Raw genomic sequence first — 16749 nt, 5'->3', positions numbered from 1 at the left:
CCTGATATGAAAGGGAAAGTGGGAGTGCTTTTCTCCCCCTGTCTGTATAGTAAGATATGTACGGTAAAGGAGTGCTGTGTGGGGAGAATGCATGTGGGTGTGTACTTTGGACATAGGGTCTGTGTGGTGTGTAGGGGGGGTGCAGGAGAATGTACATTGCGGGTGTTTGCAGGATGTGAGAGTGTGTGGCTTGGGGAGGATGCACGTTGGAGAGGGGTGTCTGTAGGAGGTGTGAATTTGTGTGCACATGTTTATTCTGAAAAAAGAAAAGGAGGACTTGTGGCACCTTAGAGACTAACCAATTTATTTGAGCATAAGCTTTCGTGAGCTACGGCTCACTTCATCGGATGCATTCTTTCTGAGTTTCCATTAGCCACAGGAAGTCGATTGTCATCTCTGTACAATGGAGAGTCTAAAGGGAAGAGAGGCTGTGCGTTCTCACTCGTAGCGGAGCTAGCTGGAAAATTTCAACCGAAGCAAAATGTTACCATCAACCACAATTTTCCAAAAATGTTCCTTAATTTCTTCCTGCTTCTCGGCTGGCTCTGGTGTGCACAGACAGGCGTGCCCCACGCCTCGTTCTCAGCCAGGGACCTCATGCTGTAACCTCCGTATCCCTCACTCAGAGGCCGTACTTGCACAAAGGCAGACAAGTGTCATTCCAGGGGCCCAAGTGCTGATCTGAAGGTCCACATGCAGGATGGGAACCTACGTCCTCCACTTCAAAAACCGGCCCACGGGACGTCCCCATGTACCGTATGTAGATGTGGATTGAGACTGGGTCTCCTTATTTGCTTTGTGAAGTGCTGGGCACATTTAGGGCCATGTTGAGGGTGGATCCCGTTCATCCCAGGTGTAACTCCACTGGAATCTGTGGGATTGCGCCAGGGATGAAGTTGGCCTATTGTGGCCGGGCTAAGGAGAAGACGACCTCACCTCTGTGGAAGAAGTGAGGGGGTCGTGGTAGCCACTCACCCAGGGGCAGTGTTAGCCAGCGGAGGTGATGAATCCTGGCTCGTGTCTGCCAACACCAGGCCATATTCTGTTTACGCAGAGGCAAGGCCGAAGGAGAGCAGCCACTCAGCGATGAGTGTGCGATGGACAGAGGGAGATTTTGGATTTCTCTGACACTTCCCCTCAGTCTCTCCCATTGCTAAAGACTGAACGGGTTTCTGCTGTGTACACTGGGCCCTGCCTAGAGGGCAGACACAGCTCCCCGAGTTTCCCCGTCATTGTTCTGTTGAGAGAAAGAGAAGAGGCTGGGATTTCATCCCCCCCGTGCATATAGATCTCAGGGCATCCACCAGAGGCGAGGCCGTCCGCCTGGAGAGAGCCTTGCTGGCCGCTTGGTGCTGGCTCTGTGCCGCTCCGTGACTGCATGGCCCTCGCACTCAGAAACCCTGCCCAGCTCCCCGCAGATTGCATCCGCGGCAACTGGCACCGCTTTGCAGGTGCGACCAGGGAGGGCCCATGCTGCCAAGATTGGCTGGGGTCCCTCACCCTGAATTGCCTCCCACTCTGAGGAGCTGGATCCCCTTGATAGCATACTGCAGGGAGGACATGTCCCATTCATTGCCTTCCCCGGCCCTGCTCCAGCTCCCCCTGCCATGGCTTCCTGCTATGAAGAATAATCGGGAAGGAATAGCAGGGGGACTGTGGCAGAGTTGGTGGGACAGTAGGGGAGAGAGAGGAGACGCTCTCTGTGTGTGTGTGTGGGTGTATATGTGTGTGAGAGAGAGAGAGAGTGCACACACGTGCAGCCCTGGTTGCTTTTAGATGCATGCTGTCCGTTGGCAGCTATAGAGGGTCCTATAAGTCTCGAGGCCCGTGCAGTGAATCCTCCCCTAGGGGTGTCCTGTCTGCCATGACGTGATGAGGGCTCTGGGGACGATCCCTCTGCCAGAGCCAGACAGGTTGTGCTAAGGTGTGGCCGACGCCGGAGAGGAACACGCAGAAGTGCAGTGCTGCCTAGGCTGCGGAGCAAAGAGACACACGCTCCAGCCGCGGTGGGTGTCGCCTCTTCCTTTGGTTGGGTTTGCATCGCTATGGGGGTGGAGGGGTGAGAATCCACCCTTCTCCCTGCTGCATTACACCTCCCCATCTGTGGAGGGCCCACAGCACTGCTGGGCCAAAGCCACTGCTGGAGTAAACCTGAGGCATCCCCATGGGGGTGCTGAATAAACTCCCAACAATGATACTCATGACTGGGTGGAGCACCGTCAGCCTTGCTGGAGCCGAGCGGGCCAGGGTGGATGGGCCTGCCCCAGCTCCGGTCTCTCTACAGCGTGAGTGGGCTGAGGCTGGGTCTCTGCCAGCATCGCCCTCGTGCTGGTCTGGCCTTCTCCGCTGGGTCCGGCCTTGGGTCGACCACTCAGCTGCCGATTCAGGCAGTCCTGCCCCCTGCCAACCGCAGCAACCTACGGCCCCGTGCCGCCCGCCCACGCGGGACATGAAGAGGACCGTGGTTCTGCCCCACCCCACCCGCTCAGTCACCAATCAGGGGTCTCCTTCCCTTTGGGCTCTGACTGATTCTCAGGTACCGTGCGGTGCAGGCTCCCTGGGGCCATGCTCCGGCTGCTCCCTGGATCTGTTCCCCTGCCCAGAGCTCTCAGCAGCCACTGCTCCCGCACCGCTAGTGTCCCTTCGCCTTCCCAGGTGACCTTGCTGCAGGATTCCCTGCCAGCTCCCTGCCCAGCTCCGGTTTGTTTGCTCATCCCCCTCCCGTTCGAGGCTTCTGGGGCAGGGCTGGCTTTCACAGCACTGTTGCTGGTTTGTGGAGTGGGAATTCCCAGGTCCTCCATGGGGCTTCACTCCTCCCTGCGTTAAATGCTTCCTCGCGGCCAGAGGCTGCGCATGCTTGGGCATGGGAGACCCAGGCTTGGGCTCATGCCCAGCGGCCACCTTGGAGGACCGCATGGCGTGTTGCAAAGAGCACACTCATTCACCCCTGACTCGTCCCAGCTATGGATTGCCACCTCCGGCCCCACCCAGCTGCACAGACTGCGAGATGAGACCTGGGAGAATTCTACGCTCCTGGAATCGCTGACCTCACAGGAACGGTTTACAATGGCTTTGGAAAGCAGCCACGCAGGGAGTCAGACAGACATCCTGAGGCAGGGAGTTCCCCAGACAGCGCCCTGGCCAGTCCTGAATGTGGTGTTGGAGAACGAGGACAAGTTGGCAGAACTAATTTGCCTTAATGGGATATAAGCCAAAAATGGATGACTACAGGCTTTACGCTGTGTGTTGGTGATAAGGCCTAGAAGTGCACTCACCGGCAGGCTGGTAACCAATAACAGACCCCGGGATCAGGGCCCCACAGCGCTGGGTGAAGTACATGCAGAGAGGAGGCATATCTGATTCCTTACTCATGGAACAGTACCGTACGCCTCGAGGAGTCCCACTGATTTCCGTCTCCTGGGCTGCTCATGGAACCCTGAATTAAGACGAGACGCAGCAGGGGTTACAACAGAAAATAGGACAGAGCAAGGCAGGAGGGCTGAGCTCTGAGTGTGTGTTAACCGAGACAGAGCCCAGCGCACGACCATAGTTTCGAGGCTTTGTTTACTTCAGAGAGACGGTATAGAAATAATACAGGAATAAGCTCAATCTCTCTCGCGTGCAGCTCCCAGCGGGGAGGTGTCAGCCGTTCCCGTGCCCCTCGCTCGGCTTCGCTGCTCAACTCCTCAGGGGGCCGAACAACTCCTGCTAGGAAACGAGGCCTGTCTGAGTCAGGGGAGTCTCCACCAGCCAGTTCACGCTGCGTCGAGGGGCAGGTTTGTGTGGGATGAAAAGGAAATTCCCAGCTCAGACCAGCGTTCCCTCGCTGGAGCTCTCTGTCTTCTTACTTTGAGCTCTCTGAAAGGGTTGGATTAGTAATGCAGCCCTTCCTTCGCTGGTAGGCTTACAGTCTGAACCACTGCTTAAAATAGCCTGGAAGGGTCCCAACCAGCACAGAAGGCAAGAAAATGAAAAACACATTAAACGAATGGGAGTTAACTTCAGACATGATCAGAGAAGCTGGACTTAGTGTCAGCAACAGCCCAGAGCATCCCTGCCGGCGCCATGCATGGAGTTCCCTTTTACACACACACACTCCCTCCCTTACACTCCTCCTACTGCATGCACACACAGATACACACATGGAATTCCCTTGCACTCCTACACACACACTCTCTCTCTGTCTCTCCCTCCCTCACATTCCTCCTACTGCATGCACACACAGATACACACATGGGACTCCCTTACATGCTTACGCACACACACTCCTTCACTTACACTCCTGCTGCACACACACATACACGCATGGGATTCCCTTACACTCCTACACACATACTCTCTCTCTGTCTTTTCCTCCCTTACACTCCTCCTATATGCACACACATGGAACTCCCTTACACTTGTGCAGACACCTGCGCACGCACACACACACACACACACACACTCTCCATAGGTCAAAATCTGATCAGCTATCATAGTAAATTGCTGCTGATTTATGGCTAGATTGTCCCCAGGCCCTGATCAGCTGTGCCGTAAATTAAAGGGGAGCGAGGGTTCCCCTTACTCCCTGCTGACCCAAGGAACAGCTGCTTCACTTGTGGCTCCGGCTGCAGAGGGGAGAGCAGGGCTGCTCACCTAATACTCTCCAATTTGGGCACTTGGGCAGAGAGGGCAGGGGGTGGGAGAAGCCTTGACTCTCTGCTCCCCCCCCCATTTGCTGGTCTCCATAGCTAGCTGGGTGCCTAGTGCGGGGGTAGGGTGTCGGCGAAAGGGGTGAAGTAACACACGGGAGGGTTGTGTCTCTAAGTAACAGCTGCTTCCTGGAGTCTCTCCTGGGAGGCGCAGCCACATACCACCCCTTCCTCAGGGCTGAGCCGGAAGGCTCAGTCTAGCCCCATATGACACAGGCTCCCACTTATCCAGGGGGCACAGATTGGAAGGGGAGAGCCAATGGAAAGCCCCATCCTCCCCCCCGCCCCGCATCACCGGCTTTTATACTCTTTTTCAACCCCCACCCCCGCTTTAGTTATAATGGGGCAATGCTGCCACCTGCCTGGGGGCTATGGCGGCCTGAGGGCGCGGCTTAGGGCCAATAACCAAGCCCAGGCAATAGGCTACCAAGCACATGCCCAGAGTAGCCCAGCTGAGTGGCTTAAGTAGCAAAGCACGGTCTTTGGCACTGCCAATTGCCCGTTATGGGTTATGTGCACCCCTAAAGCATGGCCAGACCCCTGTCCCTCGGGGCTCCTGGTCTCTTGCAAAGGATGAGAGAGAGGGAGAATTTTAACCCTTTGCATGTGAGATTTCTGTGCAATCTGAGCTGCCCCAAAATACCAGCCCTGCTCTCTGACCCTGAAGCACTCAAGTGTGCCCTGAGCTTTAAACATGTAGCATCGACTTAAGCACGTGCGTAAGTGCTTGCCTGAACTGGGGGCGCTGGGTTGGTAGCAGCATACAATGCATGCGCCCACTCCCTCCTTTCGCCAGCACCGCTGGGCGGTTACCATGGATTCCTCAGAATAAGCTCTGAGGAGGGATCAGAGCACGTCCCGTGGCTTTTGGGAGTTGTGGAGCTTTGGTTCAAGGCCGTGATTGTCGGCCTTCATCTGCCTCCAGATCCAACAGAGATGCCCATGGGGTTCCCGGCAGGGACTGGCTCGCGGCTCTGTCCTGACGCGCTTACAGCAAACCCCTCTGCTTCGTGGGACACCCTGCGTCTCCGTGAAATCACTCCGGTGTGATTGGAAATGCTCCTTTCCCTGCTGGAGGCAGACGCTGAGGGCTGGGCATGGGCAGAGCTCAGCCAGGGGGGGTACGGCGCTCTCCGGTGAGTGGTAGTTGGATGCCTCCCCAAAAAGGGATCTTGCAAAGCTGAATGCGTGCTGGCTGCTGTTATAACATCTACGGAGATTGGAGACTTGGGAGCCGGTGTGTGGGGATACACCTGCCTTTCACCTTTGGAGATCTCAGCTGCAATCCTGAGCTAGGCCACAAATCAGAATTGGCTAGCCCCTCATTCACTGCCCTACAGGCACAGCACAGAATCCCAATCCAGCCCTGCTATTATTATTGTTTAACGTTTGTATTGCGGTAGCTCGAGACCCCACTGTGCCAGGTGCTGTACAAACATATAGGAGAGGATGGCCCTAGCCCCGAAGAGCTTGCCACCCATTCGGCATGGTGGCCCAGGACTGGAATAGCAGGTGGTGTGGTACTGTTGGTCGGACTGCCATGTGTTGGCAGAGCTGGGGTGGGAGGGGCTCAGGGCTAGCAGGAGAGGCAGGTGGTCAGGACTGAGGTGCACTGACAGAGGGACCGACCAAGGAGAGGTGACCAGGTGCAAAAGGCACCGACAAAGCCAACAGCCATTGAACGCGCAACGTCACTCCAGCCGCTCTTGTCCTTGTGCTGCCCTGGGCTGGGTCCCCAGCTCCACCATTTGCTCCCTGGGTGCATCCGGGAGATCCATGAAGTCAAGGGAGAGAGAGAGAGAGAGAGAGTCTCCTTGTGTTCTCAGTAGTGTTGCCCCATGCCAGGTGCCAGAGCCTGTCGGGAATTCCCTTCCCGGCCCCTCAGCTGGAGCTTGGTGGCCACCCCGTGGTTGCAAGGGGGCTAATAAAAGGGTGACAATTGGCAGGGACCAAGCCTCGGTCTGCAGGACTTCCCTCCCTCTGGGGTGTTACAGCAATGATCTGTAATTTCCAGAGAATACAGGAATGGCCAGACCCACGGTGTGATGACCTCCAGCAGTGGGCAGTGATGAGAGGAAGGCAATTGTTAGGGTCGGGAAGATTCCTGCACCCTGCAGGAGATCGGCTTCTTACCCACGGAAACAGGAGACGTTCTTGCCCTGCTCACCCTGGCGTGCAGTCTGATCGAGTCTCCTCTGCTTCAGCCTGCCCCACCCAAATAGACCCATTCCTGCCACTTCTCCTTCAGCATCCCTCGCCGGGCAATGAGGGAGTGGTGTCTTTTCTGGGACCAACACCCCCCTGCTGCTGAATTTCTCAGATTGATGTGGGTAGGGAGGCAGGGTGGAACCTGTGACCGTTCCCTGTGCTGGAAGCCTCGGATACCAAGCAAAAAAGCCCAACCCCAGCAGTTGGGATGGCCCATCCCTTAGTCATCTGGATTGGAGTTTGTGGCTGCTGGTGCCCCTTCAGCTGGCTACCCTGTCTGATGGGGAGAGAGAGCGGGAGCAGAACCAGCGCAGGGGAGTGGAGCCCAGCTGTCAGCCGGCATTAGCTACATGTTTCATCTAGACAGACACTGCCTCTCAGACTCCCACTGACCCTGGTTTCCAGGCAGGGGGTGGTTATCAGGCAAGCTGATATCAGAGACGGGTTCTCAGCTCCTCCTCCTCCTGCTGCTGCCTGGGAGATGCCTCCTTCAGGGAGATAGGAGGTTCAAGGTTCACCAGACCAGGCCCACACGGGGTAACAGGGTGCCATGGCATGCCCTAGCAAGGCAGGAACTTGTGCCCGCATGCGTGTAAGCGACGGTCACATTGGGGCAGGCACCGTTCCCTCGCATGACTGAGATGGACCCAAACCAGCCCCGAGATCAAACGCCCTCAAGCTTCGGAGACGGGCAGCTCTTGCTCTGAACTTCATGGGCCCATCTGTCTTTTTCAAACACCAGGGTGGTGGTAGATGCCTTCGGAAGCAGCCACATCCCTTCCTGGCCCTCCTCCCTATTCCTCCTTCTACCCCACCTTCCCTCCATCAGTCTCTTTTTTCCTCCCTCTTTCATTCTCCCTCTGCTTACATTCCGCTGTGTCTCCTCTTGCCATCCTCTGGCCCACTCTGGGATCCCGCTGCTGCCCCATCACCTCAGATTCCCCCCCGTGTAAGGAAGGGAGGAGGCGGGAGCTCCGAAAGCAGCCTGTGACGAGAGGAGCCAGTGGCTATGCTATACAAAGGTTGACTCAGCTTCTTTTCTGAGGCTCAGGGATCCGTGCTGGGATGGGAACAGTACAAGTTGCTGCCATGGTCGTGTGATTGTGGACAGTTGCAGCGGCTTCTAGCACGGTTTCCCTCACAAGGATGTTAGTCGGCAGCATATTTTGTCTGAAGAAATTCCCTCTCCATGGGAACTGTGCTGGGACTTTGCTAGCAATAGCTGGGTATAGCCCTAATTGCGGCTAGCATGATTTTGATCCCAGCGTGGGATGGGGACTCTGAGTTGGGAATAGTCTTTGCCCAGACAGAGGCTCTGCAGCGTCGACCCTGCTATCCAGATTAGGAATGTCGTCCATTTGGCTGTAAACTTTTTATGACTGCACTTTGTTTCTGATGTTTCCTCTAATCAGCTGGGTTAAATCATGGGAGATTGAGAACACTGCTTCCTAGGAAATTGCTCACCCAGAGAAAATGCATTCCATGTCATTCCACATCCTTTTGGACTTGGCTAACAGCTTTTGTTCTGACCCATATCCAGCCTTTTGTCCAACAGTTGAAGAGCCCAGAGGCCCATGAATGGATTTTCGGTGGGTTAAGAGTCACGCAATTGGCATGTCTTCAGCACTTCCATGGAGCTAAGTGGGTGCTATTCTAGGAAGCCTGTGGCTTAATTAGATTGAGCCACTGCTTCAGGCTGCATCTGACAGGCCAAAACATATACAGCTTTCCTGGCAGACGCTGCCCTCTTGTGTTGCTTCGAAACCCAACAAAACATTGCAGTGACAGGGCTCATCAGCCGCCCAAGGGGTTACCCACGGGTGCTGCTGTGACATTTCCAGCTAAAGCAGGGTTTATTTTCCTAACTTGATATCGGCTGCGTGCATTGTGGTCAGCCAACGCTTGGACAGTCTAAAGAGCGAGGGGAGTCTGTGAGATAGTTCAGAGCCGGCCAAGTTCCTGCTCTGAGCATGTTTGTGCAGGGTGGTTGAAACCAAATGAACTGCAACCTGAAACCTTTTGAAGTCTTTCAATAAATTCCTTTCCAATACAGTCACTGCAACCATAAAGCAAAGCTCGACACACACACTAGAAAGAAGACAGGGACGCAACCACCCAGTGGTTGTCTTTGTTGTTTCTTTTTCAAAGTCACTGTTATGTTGCAAGGAGTGAAGGAATCGGGGGCTTTTCTGTCTTCCCAAAAGCAGTGCATGGTCTTAGAAGGCAGCGAGGTGTAGAAGGCAGTGAGGTGCTCTCCCAAGCAGGTTCACATGAACAACAGCTCGCTTCTTTCTGCAGACAGGCGTGGAAAGTGATGGGAGCTGCCAGACTGCTGCAGCCAGGGGTAGACTTCCCATAACGTGATCAGAAGGCTTCTGTTCCAATTCCTGTCTGCTTGTTTTGATTACATTAAACCCACCCACTATGGACGTCTGGTATAGATCTAGTTCCCTGACTGCCCGCTCCACGGCAATGTATAACCAATGCAGTTACCCCCACTGCCCCCTATCACTCGGATGCTAGCCCCCAGCGATGCATTGCCCGGGGTCGAGAGCAGGGATGGGTGAAACGGTGCCCTGTGCCCGAACTGAAGTTTTCCAGGGTTGGCAGAACTTCGGAGAATCTTTTATAAACTGATTCCCCACCCAACTCAGGCGCTTCCTGCTTTTAGCTGGGGCCAGAAGTGGAATTGTTGTAACAACACAAGACAATTCTTGCAGGATCCAGTGGAGCCAGGGAGTGCTGGAAAGCATCCAAGAAATACTGCCCGGGTTAAACTGCCAGTCCCATCTCTAAGCCAATAGGGTGCCGAGAAGCATCCAGGCTTTTTGTGCTGCCCTGGACCAAACCTCTGGAGCTTCTCCTGCATGTTAATCTCCGGGGACGGAGGCTCGCGTTGATTTCTCATCTCTAGTGTATGGGTAGTGCCAACCACTGGGTACAGGCTGCCTCCAGTTGCACTGTTGAGGCAAAGGCCTAGTTTAAGCGAGCGGAGGCTGTGATGCTGGGGAACACGCTCACGCGGAGCAAGAAACGACTCCAGGTTTGAAAGGGCTGCACAGCGATGAAGTATGGCTGTTGCCGGGTGAACCGCTCAGGGCTGCAGACAGCAGGGTGCCATCTTGGGAATCTCTCCACTCAATGGGAGTTGAGGGTGCTCAGCACCTCCGGCTGTTGCTCTTCTCCTTGCCAGACAAGGCCCCCAGGGTGTGTCTACACTGCAATAGACCCCCGCGGCTGGCCCGTGCCAGCTGACTCGGGCTTGCGGGGCTCGGGCTAAGGAGCTGTTTAATTGTGGTGTAGAGGGTTAGGCTGCAGCCCGAGCTCTGGGACCTTCCCACCTTGCAGGGTGCTAGAGCCTGGACCCCAGCGAATGGAGGTCTATGACTGAGTTGTAGCAGTAGACTGGACTTGATGACCCAGGAGCTACCTGTGTTCTTAAGACATTCCAGGGCTTGTTCCTCTCTCTGAGTGTATCCCTCTGTGTGAAAGGAACAGCCCTATAGACCCTCCTGATGCTGGAGCAGCCACCTGCCTCTTGGTTCAGATCCTGGAAGATGCTGCGTAGCCCAGACCAGAGGTGATGTGGGGGCTGCCATCGGGAAATCTCCTGTCCCTGCCACTTCCCATGCGGTGGAGAAGACAAGCTGTACAGGCCCCGACCCCACGTTCCGTCTCCCCTCTGAGCCTGCTGCACTGGGCTGTTGGCTATTGGTATTCATCTCTATCCCTGAACGTTACTGCAAATCAGCATAATTGCACAGCACAGCCTTGCCTTGCAACGATGGCTCCAACCTGCATTCTGTTCAAAATCCCGTTTCTCATCAGTGTTCTGAAACCTTGTCTTTGAGGGGGTTGCAGGGCAGGGGATGGAACGGGAGGCATCACGCCAGTAGGTTCCATTATACTCGGTGGCTCACAGGCTGGCAGGGGCTGGATGCACCTCACCCCACTGGGGTGCACCCCCTGTTCTGCAGCTACCCTGCTAGCAAATGTAGGAGCATCATGGACAGGATCTAGATGGAGCCCTATCCCATGCTCCCCAGCTGGAAATACCATCATTACAACATAGGGCTAGGAAGATGGGGAGAGAAGGAGGATCTCTGACGCTCCACAATAGAGGCTCAATATCCCCCTCCCCCACCACACACAAGAGATACTTCTTGATTTGCAGTGCGAGGGATTTAATTTCCGTGCTATAATGGAAAGTCTTGCAACACTCCCCATTCACTCCCCACGGCTATCCAAGGATGCAGTCTGCAGCTGTCAGTCACCTGAGGGACCACCTAGATCTCCCTTTTTTGAAGACTAATTCTCCTAAATTCCATCATCTTCCAGGATCTGCACCACAGCCCTTTATTTATTGTCCTTGCAGTGCGATCCCCATTATACTCCACACGTACCTACAGGGGAGCATGTTTGGTCAACATCCCCCTGCCGCCCTCTTGTTCCTAAACTACAAGGCAGGGGGGATTTTGTCACTGATTTGCTCAAAGCATCTTGCTTTGATGTGTGTTGAGTTCTTGCCGGCTTTAGTGTTTTGTTGGCTTCTGTACTGGGCTTTAGCTCACTCAGTTTTAGAGACTCACAGCAGTAGGGAAAATGATTCAAATGCAAGATTTGTCCTGTCCAACGTGAGCAGAGAGGAGGTGTGTGTGTGTGTATTAGTATAAGTAAATAAGCAGAGATAAATGGAGTTTTGCATTCTTCAGGCTCCTTGGTCCCTCCTTGTTCATACTATCCTCTCTTTGTTTTCTCCTTCCAGATCTCTCCAGGAGTGCCAGTCTCTCAGAGAAGGAGCTGAAAGAGGCTAAAGCCAGGAGCCAGAAAATCGCAGCCCAGCTAACGAACCCACCCAGCTCAAACTCCAAAGGTGTGCTGCTTTTCAACAGGCGCAAGCAGAGAGTGAATGCGTTCGCTTTGGCAAGCACCAGAAAAAGTGGGGAGGAAGCAGCCACAAGAGGCAGCCCAAGAGCTCTTCAGTGCAGCCTCCCAAACCGGGGGAAATTGCTGCATTTGAGACAGACTTTAGAAGGCAGCAAAGAACTGAAAGAATTACTCTGCGCGGAAGCCCCTGGACTGCAGATCCTTAAAGGCAACATGGAAGAATATGAGGAAAACACCTGCCTAGAGAAAACACAGTCCCCACCAAAGAATGAAGTCAAAAGTGAGGAGATCCTTCCCCAAACAATCCCAGTGCCGTCCCTCAAGGAGTCTCCTAGTGGAGACATACAGCAGGTCCCTCTAACTATCTACTTAAAGGAGAACATAAAGGTGGCATCAACCAACGGAGTGCAAGAACCTAGCGCCAATGAGCATGAACATGACAGCGAGAACAACGCACCAGTTCTCATCCAGGAGCAGACAGCCCCAGTTATCGACAAGGAGCAGAATGGAGAAGTTATCAACACAGAGCAGAATGTGCCCATGACTGACAAAGAGACGGCTGTTCCAGTTACCAGCAAAGAGACGGCTGTTCCGGGTACCTGCAAAGAGACGGCTGTTCCGGTTACCAGCAAAGAGTGGAATGGGGGGCCCAATAAACAATATTATGAAGTTCACCTCACTTTGGCTAAACCAATGCCAGTGAAGAACAGAACAGCAAGACCGTTTGGGACTCAATCATCAGCTACAACAAGCCAACCAACGGAGAAAAGCCCTGGGGTAGAACTTCCTCCGCCCCCCACCTATGCAGAGACCTTGTTCAGTCCACCTCCAGTAACTAGGGTTAGGTCACCTCCTGCGTATTCAGCCTTGTATCCTAGTGCAGAACAGAAGCCTCTCATTCTGAAAGGGCCTCACCATGGAGAAAGCAGATCTACACCCTTGCATAAAACAGGAATATTAGAGGAGTCCGTAACCCGGAGAACAACTAAAAAATCCATGTTCACCTTTGTGGAAAAGCCAAAGGTGGCTCCTAACCCAGATCTTTTGAACTTAGTGCAGAATGCAGATGTAAGGAAGAAGCAGAAGGAGCAAGGAGAACCAGTCCCAGAGGAAGAACCATTTGCTCTTGGGGCAGAAGCTTCCAACTTTCTGCATCAGAATGCACTGAAAGGTGGGCTTCACCTGGATTCTTCAGACGATGCTCCAGAGTGGTCTTCATGCCTGAAGTCCCCAAGCATACAGCCTAAGCCTCAAATGAAACCCAATCAAAACCTAACCGAAGCAAAAGGAAAAGGAGCTGAACTGTTTGCCAGAAGGCAGTCAAGGATGGAGAAGTATGTCATTGAGTCCCCAGCACACCCTGGCTTGGCCAGGTCACCTTCGCCCACCATGTCTCTGCCTCCATCCTGGAAGTATGCTTCCAATATTCATGTAACACCCATGGTCTTCAAACACCCACCCAAGAGTCCAGCCAGGTCATCAAAAACTCCCCCAGCATCTTTGTACAACAGCAACATCGCGGAGAGTGAGATTTCCCAACAGGAGCTGGAAATCTCAAAGCAGCAGCCATACCAGCTCCAATCATCTTTGTTCATCCTATCCCCAGCTAAAGAACCGGTGAGGTCTTTGCCAAGAGGGGCACCACCGCCACAAGCCGTGTTTCCCAACTCTAATTCTTACACGAGACATACCTCGTGCCCAACGTCTCCCTTGACACCTTCCCCTGTTTTTCATTCTCCTGCTCTGTCAAGTTCAAGCAGGCCAACATATGGTCCTCTTTCTCCATCATCTGGGACTGTGCTTATTGCCCAAGACATCAGAACAAGTGCCCCACCAGAAGCTACCTTTGCATCCCCTTCCAGAGTTTTGTCACCAAGAGCCAAAGGAGTCTTCCAAGCTCCGAGACCTTCTTATTCCACCAGGAATGCAGGGATTGAACCCCAGGTGTGGAAACCTTCTTTTTACTTCAAGTAATGGGGTTAGAATGCGTGTTTTAGGGGTTCCTCAACTGGCCACAATCATGTCTAACTGGTGATTGATGTGCAGAAAACCAGACAAACCCAAACTAACCAACCAATAGCTTGGAGGTTTTGAATGCAAAGAACGTGCCCTTCTGTAGCCAGCCCTCCTCTGCCAGCTGTTGGCTCATTATGGTCCTGAGGATGTTGAACTGAGCAAGAGGAGCAGAGTCTGGGCTGTATCTGATGCAGGGCCAGGCCAGGGGAGGAGGAGTGCCGTGTAGCCTAAAGCCTACAGAGAGAGCTAGATGCTTGTTGAGCCAGCCCAGCCCAGTCCATGTAATGAGAGCTGGACAGTTTTGCAGACTGGATTCTGGAGGGAGAGAGAAGCAGCAGATGCATCCTCTGAGTTTAATAAGAGCCCCAGTGTGCAGACCCTAGAAGATCATTACTAGAAGCTTCACTGAAACAGCAGGAACTCTGGTGCCTTTTCTTTTCCCTTGTCTGGCAACGTTATGGAGCTTCAACCCTCTGGCTCAGCCTTCTTCTCGCCTTCTGAATTTCCACCTCCGCTTTGCAAAGCCTTCTGCGTGTCCTCTCTGCAACTTCGCAGGCCATTCAGCTGCAGCCTCTCCTCTCCACTGACTCTGTCATGTGCACCTTACCAAAGGGCTTCCCAGAGGGGGGTGGTGGCATTTCCATTTCTGTCTCCTTTCTTCTCCTGCTCCTGATGTTTCTTCTGTTCTTTGCCTTAGTTTAACAGCATCACTCGAGGTCTCCCCCAGAGCACAGGGAGCGCCACTGCAGCACTGAGATGACAGGAGAACCTTGCTAGTCTCCGCCTGTCCTTTAGTTCCCTTCCCGGCAAAGAATTAGCATCAGATCTATTCGGTGTATGAGAAAGGGGGCACTTCGTACTCCCTTGGGACTCTGTAGGGTCAATGGTATTAGCCTCTGCAACAGGGGCAGAGGAGGGGGGGGCATTGGTCCTGGAGCCCCTCTGCACTAGCCAGCTGGGGTGTGTAGGGGAGGGCACAGTGCTTTCTTGTTAAAGATGGCACAGCAGCTGTGAGAGGCCTGCCACAGGGACAGCTTAGGGCCACAGGATGGGTTTTTCCGTGCTATTAAAGGTTTAGGCCAGATGGTCATCTCGGGTGTCAGGGGAAGTCAGCGGAGTTCCTCTGGATGTACTGGGAGCAGAACCTAGCCCCTGCAGGACAGACACTTGTGCACTAGCAAGTATTATCACGCTCCTCAAATCAACAAACCAAGTGCATTTGGGGCTGTGTTATTCCTCTGTTCTGGAATACGTTGTGCGTTCACACACCAAGTCTCGTATTCTTCCACAGCGGGTCTCCCAGGCATCAGTGCAGCTTAACGAGATTCCAGGAACAAGGTTCAAATGGGTGTCACTGGGTTTCCTCAGCTGGCCAAGAGCATGGTTAACTAGGGCTCGAAACCTGACATAGCAATGTATTTGTTTAAGCCAAAATGTTCCAACCAAAGGTGGATTTAGGTGCCTACAGATGGGCACCTAAATCCATATTGAGGCATCTAAATCAAGGCATCTAAATCTAAATCTGATTTGCAGAGGTGCTTAGCCCTCACAGGCCCCACTGCAGTCAATGGGAGATGTAAGGGCTGAGTAGAAGTGGTCAGAAAATGGAAGGGGGATTTGGGTAAATTTTCAGGGAAAGCTGGAAAAAAGTTTTCCTCTACATTTTCCATGGAAAGAAAACACTGATGGGAAAGAATTTCACTGAGTCAAAACCCCAGTTTTCCACTGAAAACCAGTTTGACCAGCTAATTTTTGACCAGCCCTAGCTCTGCAAATCAGGTCTCTTTTATTCCTTATATTTAGTTGACTAAATATCAGGTTTAATGTAGGGATTCAGGTTTGCAAATGTCCGAAGCACTCTCCACTCACATTGGAATGTAATGCTCTGCAGTTTGCAGGATATTGCTTCATATACTAGAATGCAAGAGAAAAAGCCCTTTCACGGACACCTAGTCATGCAAGGGGTTTATTCACACACACAAGAGAGGCTGCTACAGGGGAAAGCAGGTGACCTGCAAAATAACCGTCAGGGATAAGAAAACCGACAGCTATGTAGAACGGTGCCAAGAATTGTTCTGTTAAAAAGCAGTTGGAGGGAAGGTCTCCAGTTAAACCGACAGCTTTAGCACTTTATAGTGTGTCTCTGGGCATGCACCGTAATTTACAGCCAGGTTCCGTTAGGCGATTTGCTAGTAAAATAAACATGCAAAATTCCCACAGCTGGGACACTATTTATGCTGTTGCCCCAAATGCTACAGTCTAACCTGCCTTGTCTCTCTGTGATCCCATTAGCCTGGCTGACACCTTGTTTTGCCAGGCCAGGGTGGAAAGAGTGAAAAGCTCGAGTCAGCATTCCCAAGCAGGGACGCTGGTGAACCAATTCCTTGACAGGGAATCAACATCAGGAGCAGACAGGGTAATGAAACGTTACCATACAGGGCAAAATGATGATGTGTTATTTACAGTCCTTGGGAATTGCCAGTACTGCTTACTGTACCTGCTACCTGCCATTTCACTGGTGAGGGCCATGTAGAGGCAAAGGCCAGAAGCGACAAGGCAAAGGCTAGACAATGGAAACAGATTTACATATAAGGCAAGTGTCCGTGGAGTAGCAGGGTGTTGGCAGGTCAGGTACTTACGGGATGGAACAATAGGATGGTTACCATATGGCAGGAGGGCATTTACAGGGTCCAATAGCTGGGTATTTCCCAGGGGTTGTGGAAGAGCGGGACAATTACAGTTAATCTCATGGGCTAGCCGGGTGTTTACGGGCTGTTGTGGAAGAGCTGGGTTTTTCCAGGGGAAGAGGCTCATCCTGCAGTCTTTACTCAGGTCAAACCCCCATTGCCTGCACAGGGCGTTTGATCCAGGTAGAGATGGTCAAACGATACTCGTCAAATAATACAGTCAATGAGTTTCATGAAATCTTTGACTGTGGGGTGGAGAA

The 16749-nt window shown here is 53.1% G+C and overlaps 1 protein-coding gene across 1 annotated transcript in view; it reads left to right on the top strand.

The window, feature by feature from the left end:
• SYNPO (synaptopodin) overlaps positions 1-16749 on the top strand; it is a 60035-nt gene that overhangs the window by 32495 nt on the left and 10791 nt on the right. The window contains exon 3 of the mRNA XM_007071499.4: positions 11665-13730. Coding sequence (XP_007071561.2) covers positions 11665-13730 — 2066 coding nt within the window. The remainder of the gene's footprint in view (positions 1-11664; positions 13731-16749) is intronic.

Source organism: Chelonia mydas, chromosome 8 (genome assembly GCF_015237465.2).
Source record: "Chelonia mydas isolate rCheMyd1 chromosome 8, rCheMyd1.pri.v2, whole genome shotgun sequence".
Lineage (NCBI taxonomy): Eukaryota > Metazoa > Chordata > Testudines > Cheloniidae > Chelonia > Chelonia mydas.
The sequence above is the reverse complement of the archived record's forward strand: the minus strand, read 5'-3'. Positions and strand labels throughout refer to the sequence as shown.